The sequence below is a fragment of the Cuculus canorus genome, chromosome Z (assembly GCF_017976375.1).
Source record: "Cuculus canorus isolate bCucCan1 chromosome Z, bCucCan1.pri, whole genome shotgun sequence".
In the NCBI taxonomy this organism is placed as follows: domain Eukaryota; kingdom Metazoa; phylum Chordata; class Aves; order Cuculiformes; family Cuculidae; genus Cuculus; species Cuculus canorus.
The window spans coordinates 5,414,508-5,432,101 of NC_071441.1; the positions used below are offsets into that span (position 1 = coordinate 5,414,508).

Sequence of the window (17,594 nt, forward strand, 5' to 3'; positions counted from 1 at the left end):
TCAGGTCAGCTTGGATGCATTTATACAGCTGTGTTTTATTATTTTACCTTCTTCTTTAATTATCCACAATATACAACTGTGGTATTATAATGGCAACTGACAGACTCCGCTGGTCTTATGTGTTATAATAAGGGCCACTTGGCATGCTGCCTTCAGCCTTCATTCCTCTTGCACCTCAAAGCCTCCTCAGATATCACAACAGCTCCCGTGAAGTTACAGAACACATCTTCACAGGCTATAAGGCTTCACTTCCTAGAAGCTGCAAGCAGAGACTCAATATCCTGAATGGCTTTAGAAGTTTTTTCCAAAGCCTCCAAGATGGACACTTCACCAATTTCTTCCAGCTCACTCCCATTTTCTGTTTTTCTGACGGTAATACCAGATGGGTTGTTTTTTGCAGCAGATGTCCTTTCCAGAACATTGCTACTATCCAATAAAACTAGTGTTATTTTGTTAAGAAGAAACATCAAACTCTTTTTCCTGAAGAGAAAAATAATTCTCCATATTTGTATTCATTGTTCTGCATTGCAGAGTCTTGTGACCTTCCAGTACCTGAAAGGGGCCTACAACAAAGCTGGGGAGGGACTGTTTACGAAGGCTTGTGGGGATAGGACAAAGGAGAATGCGTGTAAACTGGAGAGGGGCAGATTTAGACTGGACATAAGGAAGAATTCCTTCACCATGAAGGTGAGGCACTGGCACAGGTTGCCCAGGGAGGTTGTGGCTGCCCCATCCCTGGAGGTGTTCAAGGCCAGGTTGGATGGGGCCTTGGGTAGCCTGTCTGGTGGGACGTGTCCCTGCCCATGGCAGGAGGGGTGGAACTGGGTGGGCTTTAAGGTCCCTTCCAGCCCAAACTAGTCCATGATTCTATGATTTCATATCAGGGTAATTACATAAAGCTAAAAAAATAGATTATATTACTTAAAATGTCAACAATGTTTATAGAAAATGTCTTTAATGAAGACTTCAATTTATCTAAAAGTTACTTTAAAAGGAAACTAAATGATGTCATGAAATCATAGAATGGTTTGGGTTGGAAGGGACCTTGAAGATCATTCAGTTCTAAAACCTTTGCCATAGGCAGGGACACCTTCCACTGGATCAGGTTGCTCAAAGTCTCATCCATCCTGGGCTTGAACACCTGCGGAGATGGGGGTCACACTGCAGGTCAACATCATGCACTTTTCATGCTAATAAAATTGAACGCTGGCTTGAAGACAATTATAGAGTGGCTTTAAGCACATGCACAGCACACTTTTTTGGGCTGGTTGAATGCAATGGGAGAATACTGAGGTAGTTGATAGAAAGAAAAAAATAAAATCATAGAGTCAAAAATAGAATCATAGAATCAAAATTAGACTTCAATCATAGAATCAAAAACAGAATCATAGAATCAAAATTAGAATGATTCTGTGATTCTACTTTTGATTCTATGATTCTATTTTTTGATTCTATGATTCTGTTTTTTCTTTCTCTTTAGTCTGTCACTAAGGCAAATACACAGCGTGCAAAAAAGGAAAATTCTGGAGGAGTTCATTAAAGGTTATGTAAGCAATAAGCGCATATCACTAGTATACCATCTTGTCAAAGTTCAGTGAGTATGCAATCAGATTTTGAAAGAGTACAAAACTATTCCTTCTGATCAGGTGTGGAAATACGTCTACAAAGGCTTTACTAGACCATTCTGCGATAAACAGGCACTGAACTGCAACAAGACCAAAGGCAACTGCATCGTCCCTATTTCAAGAACAGATCAGCAGATGAGTGTTCGCAAAACTAATGCAACACCCATCACAGGCCTTCTTTTTTTGGTGATTCTTTATTTCAGTTGTGTAGTCTGCCACTGGTTTTGTTTCTGGTGCTGTGATGCAGAAGCTGGACAAGATAACGAAAATGAAAAAATGGCTTAGACAGGTGATTTAAAGAAGTAGGTAAGGCAGTAAAAGAAGATGAGAACAGAGCCTCCAATGATATAAAATGCAGATTTGATTATGTAGATGAACAACAGAACATAAGTTCTGAAAACCTTTACAGCTTTCAAAAGGATACAGTTAAATCTCTGTATTTTTTCAAGTTCAGCGTCAGCAGACCTGTCCAAGAAAATAAAGATTAAATGATTTAGTACCATAGAAGTCTGCAAATGCATTTTCCATTTCAGATTTTAATTTTTAATAGATTCCAGTAATACTGAAAATTAGGTGAGCAAAATCCAAATTAAAAAAAAATACTTTATTTGTGTCTTACATACCACTCACTAGGCAATTTTTGTTTCCAAAAGTCAGCGCTCTGCTCTAAGAATAATCTCTTTGCTGTACGGATGTATAAATATAGATATAATTTTCATTTCATCAGCTACTGAATCAGCTATAACTTGAATAACAAGTGCAATTGATTTCAATGAACACATTTTTAATACTCATTTGTATGTGATATCAGTAGACATACAGTCAGTAGCATTTATTAAAAAAGACAAATGTATTAGCAAGATATGAAAGTATTATTTAGCACTTCAAAGTACTATTTTGAACTGCTTCGTGTTCTGTTAAAAGATGCTTTTCTTAGCCTAACTTCTCTTTTTCACCTTGCAAGATACTATCTCTGTAACATTAATCCTCCCTTGGCAAAGGCAACATAATCCTGATTTTTAAGTATGGCAGGCAGAGGTGCAATGAAAAAACGCTTCCCCTAGAACTCAACCTACTTAACATTTTAAACACTAAAAGAAAATTATGAAACCACTTAAAATCAATGGCCTTACATTTTTCATTTTTGACACTTGGGAAAGGTGGTGTATAAAATTCACAGTTCATAGTATTTTTTTTTTCTATTTTCAGCATTATTTGTAATCGATTATTTAGGACAAAGAAGAATACCAATTTTCTTCTGTTACAGAGTGTGCAGTATACTCAGGAATCTCCTTCCTTTCATTCAAACTTCTGCACCATTCTATTGCTGTTCTGATGTATCTATGTGAACATGAAAATTCACAAAAAAAAGTAGTTATTTATATGAGAAATACATTCTTATTTCAAACAAAAAAGGCTTTAGGCAATACATATGAATTGGAAACAAAATTCAAAATCTAGCTTTTTCTGTATGTTTCCTTGCCACTTTTTTATTTGCATTTTTTGTCTGCAATCTCCTTCATATTTAAATCTATGCAGTTACAGAGAACTATAACAAAGCTGTATGATTTGTAATGAATGGTGTCCCAATGTTAATTTTTGTTTGTGAATATCTTCTTGCGAAAACACAGTGCAGTAAGTCGCTGATGATTCCCATAATGAGGCTGTAATTAGAGCAAGCAGATTAGAGAAACTGACCTCTGCCTGCAGATTGCTATCTGTAATAAAGCAAAACTAGATAAGGTGCTATCCAGTTCTATGTACCTGCTCTATATAGGTCAAAGATTTTTTTTTTCCTGTCCAGTGATGTAAGTGCCAAGTTGCAGCTCTAGTTGTTTTGTTTTTTTCGGAAGACATTTCTGTAACAATTAAAATAGAATGACAGCATACAGCAGTCCTGTATCATATACGTCCTGAATCTTTGCCAGATGCAAGATGGAGCTTTCATCATTATGTGTTTGGTTCCCATCCCCAGTATATTTTCAGTAAAAAACATTTCTTCATAAAAGAGGATTTGTACAGAATTCTTTTATATTTAAATTGTTTAAATTACTTATACCTTTCATAGATTCCAGGATGACTTATTTGTATTAGCTGCTGTACCCCATCAGGAGTAGTTAACTTACACCAGCCCATATCTTCATTAACCTTACAAGTAAAAAAATAGCAAGTATTAATTTTCTCCTGCAGTCTGAAGAAAAAAAAGCAAGTGTAATACGCCAATTAAGCATCTATACACACTCCACTTTAAAAAGTTGAAAGTTTGTGTTTTGCTAAGGATAGAATTTGGTATAGTCTACTAAGACAAATGCAGAAGGAAAAAAACCCAAAAACTCTGGCATGGCCCAAACACTCATTTTGTGCTATTCAAGAACAACTTATTTCTAAAGTGTGTACAAATGCTCCCAAACCTGCAGAATTTTCAGTTCTTCCTCTATCAGGAGTGAGTAAACAGATTTCAGCTAGCTCATATCAGAAAGTTTATACTATATAATTTGACACACTATCATATTTATATTGTATATAATAGAAATAGCCACAGTTTTAACACCTTTTTTGTGTCTTGTCACCTTAGGGTAATAAGCAAAGACACAGAAGTCAAAATTTTCAGCAGCCAACCCCAAATCCTACATCCACATAATTTACTCTGTAGTGTCATTTTGCAAAAATCAACATTATCTTTTTAATTCTCTATTTTGTAAATTTAAAAATGTCTGTGGATTACTGTACGCACAAGTTTACTTTTCTGAGTAACTTTTCAGTATCTATTTGCTCAATTACAGATAACTTGAAACAAACCCCACATACTCTCTACTTCAATCAATGTGAATGACTTCTTAAAAGAAGAAAGTTTAATTTGCCTCTTTAGGCACTGGTAATACACCGAAATATTTTTCCTCCTCATTTCTGGTTGAAATACTGGCAGTACATTAACAGTGGCATCTTCCAATAGTTCCGATTTTCAACTTAGACTACTGAGCTCAAAAGTGAGCAACAGCAGCAAACTGCTGGAAAGACTTCCATTTGCATTTTATAGGTGGTTTGTTTCCTCATTAGTTTCCTAGTAAAACTGTTTTGTGAAGAGTTTTAAGAATAGTCATTTTTTAAATTCATGAGTTACCTGGATCTTATTACAGGAAGAGTCGAATTCCCAGACCATATTCAAGGTCATCCCATCCCAAAAAGCAGCATGGACTTTATGATCCGAGTACACAAAGAGTCTTCCTGTGCTGGGAAAAAGCTTTTTGTACAGCAAAACTGGTAACATTTCTCGTCCATCTGTCTCAGGTACCTAGCATCAAACCAATACATTTAAAAGTTGACGAAGGGTTCCTAACATTACTACAGCTGTTTGTATCTCTCCAAGATTTTCAATTCACTTGTTTTTCTAGACCATAGCCAGCTCTCTTTATCATGAAACTGCTTTCTGCTTCTCAAATATACCTTTAAAGTGCATACTTCTGGTTCCCAAATCTATACCTTCTGATATTTGAGGATACACTCAGAATTCTTCTCTTTAGACTATGTTCTGTTCCCTACAGCCTGAATAATCATCCTTATAATACTGAAAGACTTGTAAAACTTCAGCTACATACCATTTTCCAGCAGCAGAAATAACAGTTATGAGATAACGATAGTTTAGTCTTGTAGCAGTACTGAAGTATCCTGAAGAGAAAACACAAAATATTATGCACTTCACGCTTATTATGTCTTCTAAACAGTTGCGATATTTGTTCTGTAAGTTTATAGACACCCTCAGTGCTAATATAAACTCCTTTAATTTTTGTACTTAATGCCGTAATAATTATGACGTGCGATTTTAACTACTGTCCTTTTAAAGACATAAGAATTAATGTAACAAAGATAAAGCAGAGTAAAATTACTTGGTTGCCTGAGTAATAATGGAGGCTATAGAGTAGAGATTTCCTGGTACGTCAGGAGGTAGACTTTTTACTGAATACATCTTTTCTTCTCTCTACAATAAATATCAGAAAGGAGGTAAGTTAGTTACAGATAATGTAGCATAAAAACAGTACCGGGAGCTTGCAAAACATGAAATTTCTGACCTCCTCAGAAACCAACTATAATCACAAATTCATCTCAGAACATGTATAAATATCAGAAAGTAAATAAAAAAAAAAAAAAGGGAGTTGTATCCTTCTGTGGGGAGAACATTTAGTTTCCATGCACTCAGTACAGACCAAGAAGTTCTCTTACCAGCCAGAAAACTGCAGTTCGTTACTGAGTAACTATGTTTGACTACACTTTAAAGGCTAGGTTTGAGAGATACAAAGCTGACCCTTAATTCTGCTTGGAAAGTTGAAAACGGGGGCATAAAGGGGCAAAACCTTTTCTCCAGCACTGAACAGCTGGTCTGTTACAAAACCAGAACAGAATCTGCATGTTCCAGGTTCTGTCTCCATATAGTAAAAAAGAAAACACTTCCAAGTACCTAAAGATTAAACTCTAGTCCATATATTAAATACTACTCTTCTCTTGTAAATGAGTGAGAAATGGTTATTGCAGAATCTTACTGCAGTACACACTTGAGCTTGTAAAATAAACATCACAATTAATAAGTTTTTTTTTATTATGTCTATCATATACAAAAATACATTCAGACACAGAAGTTTTTTTCTATGACTGATTGCTTGATTCAGTCATTATAGTAATTACCAATGTCAGGACTTCACTATAGACTGCATAGCCAAATGTGTTAAAACTAAGAACATATGCTAACTTGAAGGAATTTGGACCATCTTTTAAAATAGTTTTATACCTTCCTTGTTCCTTTTTGGATTGCATAATGTACGAAATAGTTTCCCAATAATGCTCCCTCTGACTTGAAAAATGAGTCATCACCAGGATAAATTTCTGCGATGTTTCTCCTACCGTGGATAAATCTACAAAAAATAAGATCTTTAACAAGCATTTAAAACACTGTGCCACTGGACAAGCAAAACAGGTCAGTATGCTTGAAGAAAGCACTAAGCAGAAACAAATTTTCAATACAACTCTCACATGAAAAGCTTTCTACTGTTTCCCAAATAGCACAGCACACCAATTATTTCTTTTAACACAGAATATTAGCATTATCAGGCTCTTTGTTTGCCTGTGTGCATGATAGGTGGGAGTTAAAGAAGCTAAGGGAAGATTTTTTGGGGTAAACATCTTATGAGAGCTGGTCATTCCACTAACCACAAAATACAGTGATTCTGAAGAGAAAAATCCAGTTTTCCTAGTGAAAGTCTCGATGTCACTAGGAAGTGTGTTTTTCACTAAGATCAATGGTCTTTTCCTCATGATCATACGGTATTTTGGAACCTAAAATCCGTTTAATGACTCAATTCTACAGCTCTGTGGTCACGTGCCTGGACTCTGGTAATAGGATTTGTAAGAGTAAGTATGGCTATGCTCTGTACTTCCCAAGAAGTGAGGTATAGTACTGAAGAGCTGCTAAACATTTTGTTCAGATAACATGAAGACTTGATCACACTGAGAAAAATTAAGAACACTGGGCAGGAAGATTAAAGCTTTAAAGACCAATTATACAAATGACTTTCTGATGCTTATAGTAACTGTAGCGTTTTCAAAGTTTGCATAGCAGATCTGAAGATTTGAAAGGATAATTTTGAAAAGTTGCTTTGTTTTTTTTATCCATATGGACAAAGTGACTTGCCAAGAAAATCCAGTTTAGCTGCTTGCAACATGCAAATTATCATATGTCACCAAGACAAATGTAAAGGGTGAAATCTTCAGCATAAAAAGGAGCAATGTAATTTGCAAAGAAACCAAGCACCATAATTGCCAGTGAAGTCTGTGGGAGCTCCAGCTGTCCAGTAAAAACCTTTAAGAAATCAGATAATCAGATCAGTCCTCTGAAAGCCTTAAAGATGATTTCAGATTGTTTGTTACAGACATACCCACTTTGAGACCTGGAAATATACTGTATTAGAAAATCTGAAGTCCAAATAAGAAACAGCAGAAAGAAACAGACTCTTACATGAAGCTTGTGTACAATTTCTCCAAGAGTGAGAAAGGGACAAAGTAAAATCTTTCATCTTAAAGCTTAATTACCACAGAAAGTCTTCCAAAGATGAAAAGTGTGATCTTCTACATACCTATATAAAACACCCTGGCACCATACAATTTGAATTAGCTGAGGGCATGCGTACACCTCAGTATCTTGATTCTGAAAGAAGTCACAGAAAGTCCACCTGTATAAAATACAATAAAAGTTTCAGTCAGTCCAGACGATAGGTGTATGTGAGGGGGTGCTGGCAGTCATTTCTGTAAGAAGAACAGATGCATGCACACCTACTCAAAGGCGAAGAGGCCACATATTTCCAGAGTACTATGATTCCTCAGTTATCTACAGTAGTTACCAAATTAATTTCCTCAAACCTGCAAAGTTTTTAATTTTTTTTTTTTTTTATATTTTCAGTGGTGGTAACAGAGAACGTAAGCCACTGGCTACTTTGGAAGTATTATCTTCTTAAAAATGAAAAAAACCCAACCCAACCCAAAAGCTGTCTTCTTTCTTCAGTGTTCTCTTTTTCAGTTAGATATCTATACAGCATATCAGAAAATAAATTTTATTTTCTCTGGACTAATTCCTATACATTAATTACAGCAGGATACAGAATGTTGGTTTCACAGATTTCATTTTCAAGAAGTTCCTAAAAAAAGATAATACAGTAGTTTTTTTAATTATTTTTTTAATAGCTACAGTTCAGTTATTCTGCTAGAGTTTCAAGTTCCAAATTTCAGAATTGTAAAACATAAGTTAACCACTATGAAGTAAACAACTTAAATTACCTATGTAAATGTGGGGCTCTGCAGCTGAGTGGCAAAGCTGTAGGTAAACGAGAAAATGTTCTGTATTTTTCAAGGTCAATTAAAACATCAGTTCCAATAGATGTATGGTTGTCTTTCTCACATGCCTTCATTACATCCTTAGCAGCATGTAAGTTACAGCATATTTGTGCCAACAACAAAGGGTATTTCCATTCTTCTGGGTAGGAGGAAACAGACCAACGCTGTCTAACCCATGTGTATTCATAAGAACAATTTGTGTAGAACACAGGGACTCCATCTCTGTCTTTTTGGTCCTTCTGTTTGGTTGGTTCTCTGTATTGACCTTCAGCACAACCATGTTCATTCTTCTTATTTTCTACTCTCATTTGTTTCGATGACATTTCTGTAACAGAGTTTTTATTTGATTTTCCATTCTGATCCCCAGTTCGATAGTTGCTGTTATTTTGAGAGGAGCATAAGGATGTTGCAGATGACTGGCTGACTTTGCATAAGAACTCCACTGTAAATTCTTGCTGTAATTCTGACAGGTAAAGGTGAGCATAACCATCTATTGATGAGATCTTCACAATGCCATTCTCTATACATCTTGTTAGATCAGCTGTAGCAGGGTCAGGCCATTTAACTTCTAAGATATCACTGAAAATAATCTAACACAAGAAAATTATTGGAATGTCCCATAAGATAAAAATGACCTGCTTCCCTGTAATTACAATGGATGATTCACATTTAAATTAATTCAGTCCTACTGCAAGGTGATGTATGGCAAGAAACTTTACTCTGTATTTATTTGCATACTGAACTCAAGAGGAAACAAAATATCTAACCTTCATATGTACTTTCTCCTGTTCTAACTGAGTTCTCTCTAGCAATGATGTTTCAATTTAACATGTACTCATGAACTAGTAAAGTGCATGGACAACTGACCAGCTACAATTGGCCACAGACAGTAGATACTTCTGTTTCCAACTGCTTCTTAAGAAGACTTAAGAGAATGCCTAAATGAACTTGATCGTATCAGTTATCAGTAGACTCCATGGAAAGCCCACATTAAAATGGTATACGCTAAAACCACACATTCTCTGAAATCTTATCTTTATTTATAGAATTAAATTAAGCCTCTAAAATGGCATGCAGCATGCATTTATGTTTTCTTACTAAAATCAAAATTTATTGAAAACATTATGCAGGTGGGTAGGCAATCTTACTTAATTCTTCAGCACCACACAGCTATTGCTAGGTGGGGGTAAAACATTTCTAAAGAAGAATTTAGAATATAACAAAGATGTTAGACATTTGACATAGTCTCAAAACCATAGCTTCATGTTACTGCCACGATACCCAAGTATAAATAGCTCCTTTGATTAGCACTTTTGTTCAAAACAAACAAAAAACATTTTCACAGACTATGTTCTTGTCCGACCCCTTGCTACAGGCACAGACGCCTTCCACTAGACCAGGCTACTCAAGGTGCCATCCAACCTGGCACTGAACACCTCCAGGGATGAGGCATCCACAGCTTCCCTGGGCAACCTGTTCCAGTACCTCACCACCCTCACTGTGAAGAATTTCCTCCTCATGTCTAGTCTAAATCTTCCCCTTGCCAATTAAAGCCATTCCTCCTAGTCCTATCACTGCAAGCCTTTGTGAAAGTCCCTCTTCAGCTTTCTTGCAGGCCCCTTTCAGGTACTGGAAGGTCACTATAAGGTCTCCTTAGAGCCTTTTCCAGGCTGAGCAACTCCAACTCTCTCAGCCTGTCCTCATATGGGACGTGCTCCAGCTCTCTGATCATCTTTGTAGCCTCCTCTGAACCCATTCCAACAGTTCCGTATTCTTCTTATGTTGAGGATTCGAGTACTGGACACAATCCTCCACGTGGGGTCTCACAAGAGAGGAATAGAGGGGCAGAATCACCTCCCTCAACCTGCTGGCCACTAGATTTTATTTTGATGCAGCCCAGGATATGGTTGGCCTTCTGGGCTGCAAGCACGCATTGCCGGCTCATATTGAGCTTCTCATCCATCAACACACCCAAGTCCTTCTCCACAGGGCTGCTCTCAATCACATCATCTCCCACCCTGTACTGAAACCACAAATTGCCCCGACCCAGGTGTAGGACCCTGAACTTCACATTGTTGAACCTCATGATATTCACACACAGCTTTGTCTCACGTGACTGCCCTTAAATTGGGTATATTTCAGCCCTGATCACACTTTGACCTTTCATTTGAAAACCCTTAAGTCTAATAAAAATGCAACATGGCAGCACTAGGGTATTAGGATCATGGGGAAGTCTGCTGAAGGTATTCTGGCCACAAGAGATGAAAATTTGCCATAATAAATTGGAAAAGGACCCTAAAAAAAACCCCAAGTGACTAGACAATGAAAGCTGCAGATAAAAATTCAACGTAGATAAACGTAATATGATACAAATGGGAAAAGCAATTCTAGTTTAACATATAAAACCATGAGCTCTGAGCTGAGTACCACCTGCCAGCAATACGATCTCGGTGTTAAGACTGACAGTACCATTAAACCATAGTCTGTGTCCGGCGCAAGTTTAAGCACTTTATCAAATGGTTGAAAATTCTAGGGAAGGAACAAGAACAAGTAGAAGATACAGCCATACTACTGAATGTATTCATGCATTTTGAGTGCTACTTGCAGTTCTGAACAGACCACAGCACCCCTCATCAAGCTGGATAGGGACGTGGATGGTTTATATGGCCAAAGCAGAGCCCAAGCAAATTGCAGTGCTGGTTGTTTGGAACTCAGGCACAAGCAAAGCAATGCAGAGTAGCTGCAGATATGTCTTTGTGCCCAGCAGCCCAGCAAAAGTGTTGTCCCGAGCTGGCCCATTACCAATCTGTTATGAGAACATGCCCAGCAAACTGGAGCCTGATAACTGTTATCGTCTCATAATGGGCTGCTTAAGTGTAGGAAATAACAAATGCCTTGAAAACAAAAGCAGTGGAAGAAAACAGAGGCTGCAGAACAGTAAACTGATAGTAAAATACTGAAGAATACCATCTGGAGAGCTACAAAGGATAAAGCAGGGATAAGTATGGGAGGGGGACGTGACACCAGGATAACAAAAAGAAAAGGCAAGCAACACAATAAGGCATTTGCGGTGGACTGGGAAAGTTATCCCTCAACACTGTGAAGGAGGTCGTCACAGTGGAAGCAGTTAAGTTAGAAACTGTGTGGAAACCTAGCCATCTCCCAAGACATGATCCTGGCCTGGAAGAGAATGTACAGTCATCCACTAGTGCTGACTAACAACAGAGTATCAGCTCTGTGCCACTGTAACTTGCAGTGGATGGACAGTGTGACTGCTATGGCCTGACTCCGGGTAAGTGTGTAGTGATACTGATGGACAGCAACTGAACACTAGCGCCATGTGCCTTACTGATGAGATGTCAGTCTAAAAGTTTTAAAAAATAAAACTTGCCTGATTTATCAGTCACCTTAGGACTCCCACCACAGTGCCCACATGCTGGCATGCATTCAGTGGGAACATCGGAGGAATGCTGATGAGGACTAATGCTCTAGAAACAGTAACTGGGATCTCTGCATCGACCTTCAGCTTGACCTGGAGTGACACTCTTCCACAGTCCTTTTGCAGAGCCCTCTAACAGATCCACGCAGGTACTTCAATGTGGAAACAATGGGATTCTGAACCTGACAGCCTCTTGGAAAACATCGTTCTGCTTCACCAAGCCTTCCCTTAAAGGTCTGAAGTGCAGAAAAGCGACAATACAGAAACCAGCTCGTTCTATCATAGGTACAAAATCCTAGGTTTTAGGCTTATGAAGTGTAAACAAACTCTTTGGTGTTTGGCTACAAAGCATATGCATAGAGGACTAAGTAACAGCTACAACTGTAATTTGGAATGGCAGTATGCTAATCAAATGGACGGATGCATCTGCCAGGACATGCTCTTTGCACCTTCCAGGCCTGCACTCATGCACACCCATGTACCGCTGTGCAACTCCATTTTGTCAGGGAGTAAGAAAGTTTATTTTACAGAAGCACCGCACGTGTTAGCTCTCACCTTTTTTCTTTCTGGAGGGATAACGTGTGAAGGTAAATATGGGCGAGATGCAAATGTGTTCCGGAAATCCAGAGCTTGCAGAAGCTGTTCCTAGTGAAGTGCAAAGAAAACCAAACCAAAACATCACAACCTCATTACACCACGAGTATTTCTGTGCAGTGATAACATGTTAAACTGTCACTGATACTGAAAATGCTAGCAAATAAACTCTCTAAGACTCGTTTTGGAGTTTTAGAAAGCAAGTATCCTTCATTAGGCCTGGGCAACATGCGAGAGGTTGATCTTCATCAATCATGTGCAGCGAGACAAGGGCAGGCTACAGAGTATATTTCCCACTTAGAGGCATATGTATAAATCTTTCCTGAAATCTTATGCATATTCTATTACTTTCCAAGGTCTAATTTTAATGTTATGAAATTTAGCAACAGTCAGAATGCTTGCTAACTTGGAGCTGGCTCCAGCTCTCTACTTGATCTTGCCTTTTAATGCATATTCTAGTACTTTCCAAGGACTAATGTTATTCCAAGGACTAATGTTCAATGTTATTATAAACTTCAGAACAGTCAAATCGCTTGCTAATTTAGAGCTTTGGAGCAAGCTCTGTCTGACCTCACACCTGAAATACAGAAACACTGCAAACAGAGGTGATTGCAGAAGAGACATCTGTTCAGCACAGACCATACTTAACACAAGACATTATAATTTCCAAAAGAACTAAGAATATAGCACTATGTGTCTGGAAAACATTATTTGAAAAAAACCAAGCTATATAAAAAACCATGCTGTCAGAGGGACATTCTGTCTAACTTTCAATGATTACTTGGATGAACTTTACTTAAGCTTAAATAAAAATATTCCAATTTTTATGATAGTAACTACTTTTTGTATCATCATCTTCTTTGGACCTACGAAATCCCCTCCACTTAGTGGTACAAAGAATCACTCTGTGCCTGCAGCAGGGCACAGGGCTCTCCCGGGGCAGAGATGTGGTGAGGGGCACTTACCATCACAGCTGCCCACACAGTCACTTAGATTTGTAGAATCATTAGGTTGGAATAGACCTTAGAAGATCATCAACTCCAACTGTACCTACTTACTACTAAATCATGTCCCCAAGCACCTCATCTACCTGCCTTTTAAACACCTCCAGGGACAGTGACTCAACCACCTCCTTGGGCAGCTGTTCCAGTGCTTGGGAACCCTTTCTGTGACGAAATTTTTCCTGATATCCAGCCTGAACCTCCCCTGGTGGAGCTTGAGGCCATTCCCCCTTGTCCTGTCCCCTGTCACTTGGGAGAAGAGCCCAGCTCCCTCCTCTCCACAACCTCCTTTCAGGTAGTTGTAGAGAGCAATAAGGTCTCCCCTCAGCCTCCTCTTCTCCAGGCTAAACACCCCCAGCTCTCTCAGCCGCTCCTCGTCAGACTTGTTCTCCAGCCCCTCACCAGCTTTGTTGCTCTTCTCTGGACACGCTCCAGAGCCTCAACATCCTTCTTGTGGTGAGGGGCCCAGAACTGAACAGAGCATTCGAGGTGTGGTCTCACCAGTGCCGAGTACAGAGGGAGAATCCCCTCCCTGGACCTGCTGGTCACGCTGTTTCTGATCCAAGCCGAGATGCCATTGGCCTTCTTGGCCCCCTGGGCATACTGCTGGCTCGTGTTTAGTCCTTCTCAACCAACCCCCCCAGGTCCTTCCCCTCCGTGCAGCTCTCCAGCCGCCCTCCCCCGAGCCCGTAGCGCTGCACGGGGCTGTTGTGCCCCAGGAGCAGCATGGTGCCCTCGGCCTTGTCGCACCGCCCCCCCCCCGCCCTCACCCCCCCGACTTCCCCCGCACACACCCGGTGCTCGAGGGGCGCGAAGGGCACGCGACGGGGGCGGCGCTGGGCGCGCGGCAGATACTCGGCACCGCACGGGGACAGCAGCGACACCGCGCCCTGCCCGGGCAGCCACACCGCGCCGTCCCCGAGCAACGCCGCCATCGCCGGGGCGGGGCCCTCCAACGCCGCCGCTCCGCTCCGCCCCGGGCCGTGGCTGGGGCTGCTGGGAACCAGAGGGGAATTGTTTTCGTAGAGTCGTAGAATAGTTTGGGTTGAAAGGAGCTTGAAGGTCATCCAGTTCCACCCCGCTGCCGTGGGCAGGGACATCCCACCGGCTCAGGCTGCCCAAGGCCCATCCAACCTGGCCTGGAACACCTCCAGGGATGGGGCAGCCACAGCTTCCCTGGGCAACCTGGGTCAGTGCCTCACCACCCTCATGGGGAAGAAATTATTCTTTATGTCCAGTCTAAATCTGCCCCTCTCCAGTTTACTCACATTCTCCCTCGTCCTGTCCCCACAAGCCTTTGTGAACAGTCCCTTTCCAGCTTTTCTGTAGCCCCTTCAGGTACTGGAAGGTCGTTATAAGGTCTCCAAGGTGCCTTCTCTTTTTCCAGGCTGAACAACCCCAACTCTCGCAGCCTGTCTTTATATGGGAGGTGCTTCAGCCCTCTGATAATCCTTGTAGCCTCCTCTGGACCCCTTCCAAGAGCTCCATCGTCTTCCTATGCTGAGGATTCCAGAATGACGACAGTACTACAGATGAGGTCTCACAAGAGAAGAAGAGAGGGTGAGAATCACCTTCCTCAACTTGCTGAAATCTTTCTCCCCTCCAATTTATAGCCATTCCCCATCATCCTATCCCTACATAGCATTGTAAACGTGTCCCTCCCCAGCTTTCCTGTAGCGCCATTCAGATACCTAAAGGCTGCTCTAAGGTCTCCCCAGAGCCTTCGCCAGGCTAGACAACTCCACCTCTCTCAGCCTCTTTTTCTGCTGCAGGAAAATTAGCAGTACAAAGGCTTACAGGAAAAACTAAAAAAAAAACCACACCCCCCAAAAAAAAACCCAAAAAACCAACAACCCCTCCAACACTATTTACCTGCAGCTGTGCTGATATACCTCACTCAGCAGGTAACTGGCAGAGAGCATGGGTGCCTCAAGAGTGGCTGCTGCAGCACCAGCATGCTCTCCTGTCTCCCAGAATCAAGGAATTGTTTAGGTTGGAAAAGAGCTCTAAGGTCATTGACTCTGACGGTTAACCTAATACTGCCCAGTTCACCACTAAACCATAGGATCGTAAAACCATAGAATGGTTTGGGTTGGAAGAGACCTTAAAGACCATCCAGTTCTAACTCCCCTGCCACGAGTTGTGACACCTTCCGCTGGATCAGGTTGCTCAAAGCCTCATCCAACCTCGCCTTGCACACCTCCAGGAATGTGGCATCCATGACTTCTCTGGACAACCTGTTCTAGTGCCTCAACAGCCTCACAGTAAAGAATTTCTTTTGAATATCTAATCTAAATCTCTTCTATTTCATCTTAAAACCGTTCCCCCTTCTCCTGTCTCTGCACTTCATCATAAAAAGCCCCTCCCCAGCTTTCCTGCAGGCCCTTTTCAAGTACTGAAAGCCTGCTCTAAGGTCTTTCAGTAGGCTAAACAAGTCCAACTCTCTCAGCCTGTCCTCACAGGGAAGGTGTTCCAGCCCTCTGATAATCTTCATGGCCTCCTCTAGACTCACTTTAGCAGATCCATGTCCAGAACTAAACAGAAGTCTCCAAGTGAGGTCTCATGAGGTCTCAACCATGTCCCTAAGCACCACATCTACCTGTCTGTTACCTCCAGGGACAGTGACTCAACCGCTTCCCTGGACAGCCTGTTCCAGTGCTTGACAATCATTTCAGTAATGTAATATTTGTTAGTATCCAACCTAAATCTCCCCTGGCACAACCTGTGGCCATTTGTTGCCCTATATCTTGTTACTTGGGAGAAGCATGCCAGCGGCGGCATGAAAGAATGTTTGTTCCCTGTCTCTTCACATCAGCACCTCTGGAAAACGAGGAGGAGGCTGAAAGGACAGAACCATGAAAGCAGATTGCAGATCTGCAACGTACCCCAAAGAGAGACTACAGATAAATTATGCTTTTGTGACTGCTGCTTTGCATTCATGCATTCATGGGGCAGGGAAATCTAACCGGATATACTTATAATTATCTAATATATATATCTATCTCTATACTTCTAACTAGCTAATCTAACAGGTTATACTTCTACCTAGAACTGCATCACACAAGCCTTAGCTGAATAGATTAATTTCCCAAAGGCCAATTCAAAAATTATGCCTGGTTGCCTTTTGGGAATATAGACACACAGGCCCACACCAACACATTCCTATATTTACAGTTTAATCAAAGCTGTTTAGAGTGGATATGCAGTTTACAGTGAAGTGACAATTTATTCTCAATTCCTCTTTAAAGCAGTAAGTAACTTTAATTAAAGATGCTTTTCTATACCATGTGGTCTCGTCTATCTGTAACAACCATTCCCTACCTAATGAAGTACTGTTTTTTTTCAGATCAGTATGTAATCATGGAAGAAGTGCTTTCAGTACAAATTTCCATTCTCTACAACTGCTTTCTCAGCAAAGTAGAGAGTAGATCAACATCCAGTCAAGTGGCTGCAGGCTCAGCCACGCAGCAAATAAATCTAGTTCTGTTTGCAATACCCTTCTTAATTAATATTTTTCTGCATAGAAACTTGCCTGAAGCAAGTTTCAAAGTATGTATTTAGATTATGAACCCTCCTTTTATCACTTTTCTTGTATACACATATAGCAGTATAAAGATACTTGGGTTTAAAGCAAGCAAGTATAAATATTTATAGGGCTGGACTAGGGCTTAGAAACGCAGATTTAAGTCCTGGTTTAGTTTTGAAGTATTTATTTTTTATACATTAAAAATGCAAATAATACTACTTCTTTGCTTTATTTCTTTTTATTATTTATGTACAATGCATTATATTTTGCTGGCAATTTCACTGCTACGGTTGGAACCCAAAGCATAGGAACTGTGGAAGTAGGACACATAGGCTGAAGCAGAGGTAGTAAATCATCAATTCACAAACAGTGCAGTATCTTGAGATTCGGCTGGCATATAATTTTCTATTCCTCTGTCAACTACTAGAATCCACAGGCGTAAAACTGGATGATTGAAACTATAATTCAGTAGATTGGGTTTGCATTGACACAACATGTAGAATATTTTGCAGTTTCGCAAAATGGAGTACTTC

The 17,594-nt window shown here is 40.2% G+C and overlaps 1 protein-coding gene across 1 annotated transcript; it reads right to left on the reverse strand.

Annotated features, from left to right (window-relative positions):
- Positions 1–168: 168 nt before the first annotated feature.
- On the reverse strand, positions 169–14,504 carry CZH5orf34 (chromosome Z C5orf34 homolog). The gene is made up of 12 exons (XM_054054946.1): positions 14,330–14,504; positions 12,496–12,585; positions 8,445–9,091; positions 7,748–7,843; positions 6,406–6,529; positions 5,510–5,601; positions 5,222–5,291; positions 4,747–4,917; positions 3,685–3,773; positions 2,874–2,966; positions 2,050–2,090; positions 169–439 (listed from the first exon to the last, which is right to left on the reverse strand). The coding sequence occupies exons 1-12, from the start codon at positions 14,468–14,470 to the stop codon at positions 246–248; spliced, it is 1,848 nt and encodes a 615-aa protein (XP_053910921.1). The 5' UTR covers positions 14,471–14,504; the 3' UTR covers positions 169–245.
- Between the last annotated feature and the right edge of the window lie 3,090 nt (positions 14,505–17,594).

Excerpts from the sequence above, each read along its gene's own strand:
- CZH5orf34 (XM_054054946.1), bottom strand. The coding sequence starts at position 14,470 with ATGGCGGCGTTGCTCGGGGACGGCGCGGTGTGGCTGCCCGGGCAGGGC. Across the intron at positions 5,292-5,509 it reads ATTATTACTCAGGCAACCAA|GATACTTCAGTACTGCTACA; the intron begins GTAATTTTACTC and ends TTTTCTCTTCAG. Across the intron at positions 2,967-3,684 it reads CATCCTGGAATCTATGAAAG|ATACATCAGAACAGCAATAG; the intron begins GTATAAGTAATT and ends ATGTTCACATAG.